Source organism: Ammodytes marinus (genome assembly GCF_949987685.1).
Source record: "Ammodytes marinus genome assembly, chromosome: 3".
Classification (NCBI taxonomy): domain Eukaryota; kingdom Metazoa; phylum Chordata; class Actinopteri; order Uranoscopiformes; family Ammodytidae; genus Ammodytes; species Ammodytes marinus.
The window spans coordinates 36,009,623-36,012,122 of NC_137232.1; the positions used below are offsets into that span (position 1 = coordinate 36,009,623).

The 2,500-nt window shown below is 38.9% G+C and overlaps 1 protein-coding gene across 1 annotated transcript in view; it reads left to right on the forward strand.

Annotated features, from left to right (window-relative positions):
* Nucleotides 1-1,141: 1,141 nt before the first annotated feature.
* Nucleotides 1,142-2,500, forward strand: part of eif2a (eukaryotic translation initiation factor 2A) — a 24,627-nt gene continuing 23,268 nt past the window's right edge. The window contains exon 1 of the mRNA XM_080025235.1: nt 1,142-1,196. Within this exon, the coding sequence (XP_079881361.1) occupies nt 1,169-1,196 (28 nt within the window). The 5' untranslated portion in view covers nt 1,142-1,168. The remainder of the gene's footprint in view (nt 1,197-2,500) is intronic.

The following is a 2,500-nucleotide window of genomic DNA, read 5'->3' on the forward strand; positions in this document are numbered from 1 at the left end:
ACTAGTATAAATCAAAGGTCCAACATGTACATTCAGGTGTTTATTTGACTAAACCTTGTCTGTTTGCGTCTGTATATTTCTCCTATACAACCATCTTTAACGGACATTATCTCATCATTCGTTTTTTTCTCAATACTCTGATCCACAAATCGCAACTTCTAAAGCACTTACATCAACTAAACTTTCCATGATCATTCTCAGCACTATTCTGAAGGTTATTACAGAAGGATTTGTTCATATGTTGTTCACTGTCTGATTTATGAGACATTTTCTTCTTAAAAACATGATGAAAATACATTGTTATATGACCTGTAGGGCCCTACATAGTATTTATTTTTAATTGATAAAAAAAGGGTGTATTCAAAATATTTTCAGTTATACATTTGCACATTAATATGTTTGAATGTGTGTGTGTGTGTGTGTGTGTGTGTGTGTGTGTGTGTGTGTGTGTGTGTGTGTGTGTGTGTGTGTGTGTGTGTGTGTGTGTGTGTGTGAAAGACCCAGTAACTTTCCTCATGGTGTCCTTTCTGTGTGAAGTGGACAGGTTTTTTAGAGTCCTTAAAATCGTATCGCTGCGTCCCTCTCCATTCGCGGCCAACTACGTATATCCCGAGGCCAAACAAAGCTAATTAGTCACACATAACAACATTTTAAAAACTGTTAAAACGAAAAAAAGATTTTAACTTTGGCTCTATGTAGCCTAACATTTACAGAGATGCTAATGTTTACACAATTAGTTAGATGTTGGCATTTTGCTTCGGGTATCTATTTTAATATTTATGAAAAGTTATTCAATGTTTCGATGTCAGTAATGAACTGGCAAAGTTAACTCATGATTTATCTTTAAACATTTCACCTGCACTCGACTCCAACACAACGACGTGCTTTTACTTTGAAAGCGGACGTGATTTCGCGGTCTTTCTTCTTTCTTCAACTTTACGCAGATTTAAATTTAAAACCTTTAAAAAACAAACTGTTATTATTCTATTGAACCCAGCGCGTCGCTATTGAGACACAGAGAAATAATAAATCTCATAATAATCAGTTAAACGTCAAAATATAAAATGTTTTTAAACAATCTCCGCTGACGTGGCAGTGATAGTCCCGCCCCCTCGCTCTGTGACGCTCTTCCGGGAGACGGTCCTTCCCTTGTCCGGCCCACGTGAAGATGGCGCCGCCTGTCCCACTCCTCGCAGGTGCGTCCTTACTCTGTGTATTAAACTCTGTTAAACTGGTTTCCAATGTGTTTGAATGAGTGGGTATACTGACAGTCTAAAGCCCCGCGTTACTGGGTTAGACCGTTAATACACCGCCACTCTCTGCGTGTGTTTATGTGGCAATGGGAGATCCAAATACACAATAATTAAAATCCAGCATTTCCCAAAACTCCCCAGCCTCTGTTTGAGCCCTGGGGTTAGTATGAGATGGATTTTATTTATGCCGAATTAATCCAGACAGTCTCGTGAACACAAAACAGTATTAAGATTTATTCTACAACGTGAATAATCTGCCGAAAAACCCAAATCAAAATTAAAATAGCCAGATTTTTAAGTGGAGTTTTGTTGTTAACTTGAATCTCCCGTTGGAACATTAGCGAACAGTGTCAGCAGTGTATGAGCGGCCTAGTCCCGTAACGTGGCGCTAAAACAAGTTATAAAAACACAGATTTAAACCATTATTTAAACACAATACAAACCGTCTAATTTAAAAACAACAGTTCCATGTTACCAGACTAGACCGCTGCTACAGTCTCTCTCTCTCTCTCTCTCTCTCTATCTATCTCTGTGTCTCTCTCTCTATCTATCTCTGTGTCTCTCTCTCTCTCTCCCTCCCTCTCCCTCTCTCTCTCTCTCTCTCTCTCTCTGTGTTAACGTTTGAATGGGAGATTCAAGATGAAACAAAACTCCAATCCAAATACTCTTTCTTTTCTCTATTCTACATACTACATCCGACCACAAAAATAATCTAGTTAGGATGCAGTAGGCATACTATTGGGACATACTTTAACTTATTTATTTCATCCTAACATGGCTCCTTGATCTTGCCTCTTGCTTTTTTATCCGTCTCATCCCCGTTTGTTTTCATATGGAGGCTTCGTCGATGTGACGTCACTTCACGTGCGCACTGGATTGTGGGTCAGAATCGCCCAAATAGGATGCACTTTTCAACACTAACAATCTTGGCCGCATGAAGTAGGACATCCGGGTACTTCTAACCATCCTAAATCTGGCCACAAGAATCGGGACATCCTAAATCTTTTTTCTACCAAACTATATAGTAGAAAGTATGGGATTTGGAACGCAGAGCATGTGTTTTCAAGATTTGACACGTGTCTGAAATCTGAACGCATCACTGGAACATGATAGATTCTCCAGGGAAGTTACTAAAGCGCTGTCTAGTTTACACACATCTTTCTTTTTATCAGGCTCTCTTAGTTTAGACTACTCACTCACTAAGATAACAAAAATATATTTTATAAAAAAGCTAGTTATGTGCCCCA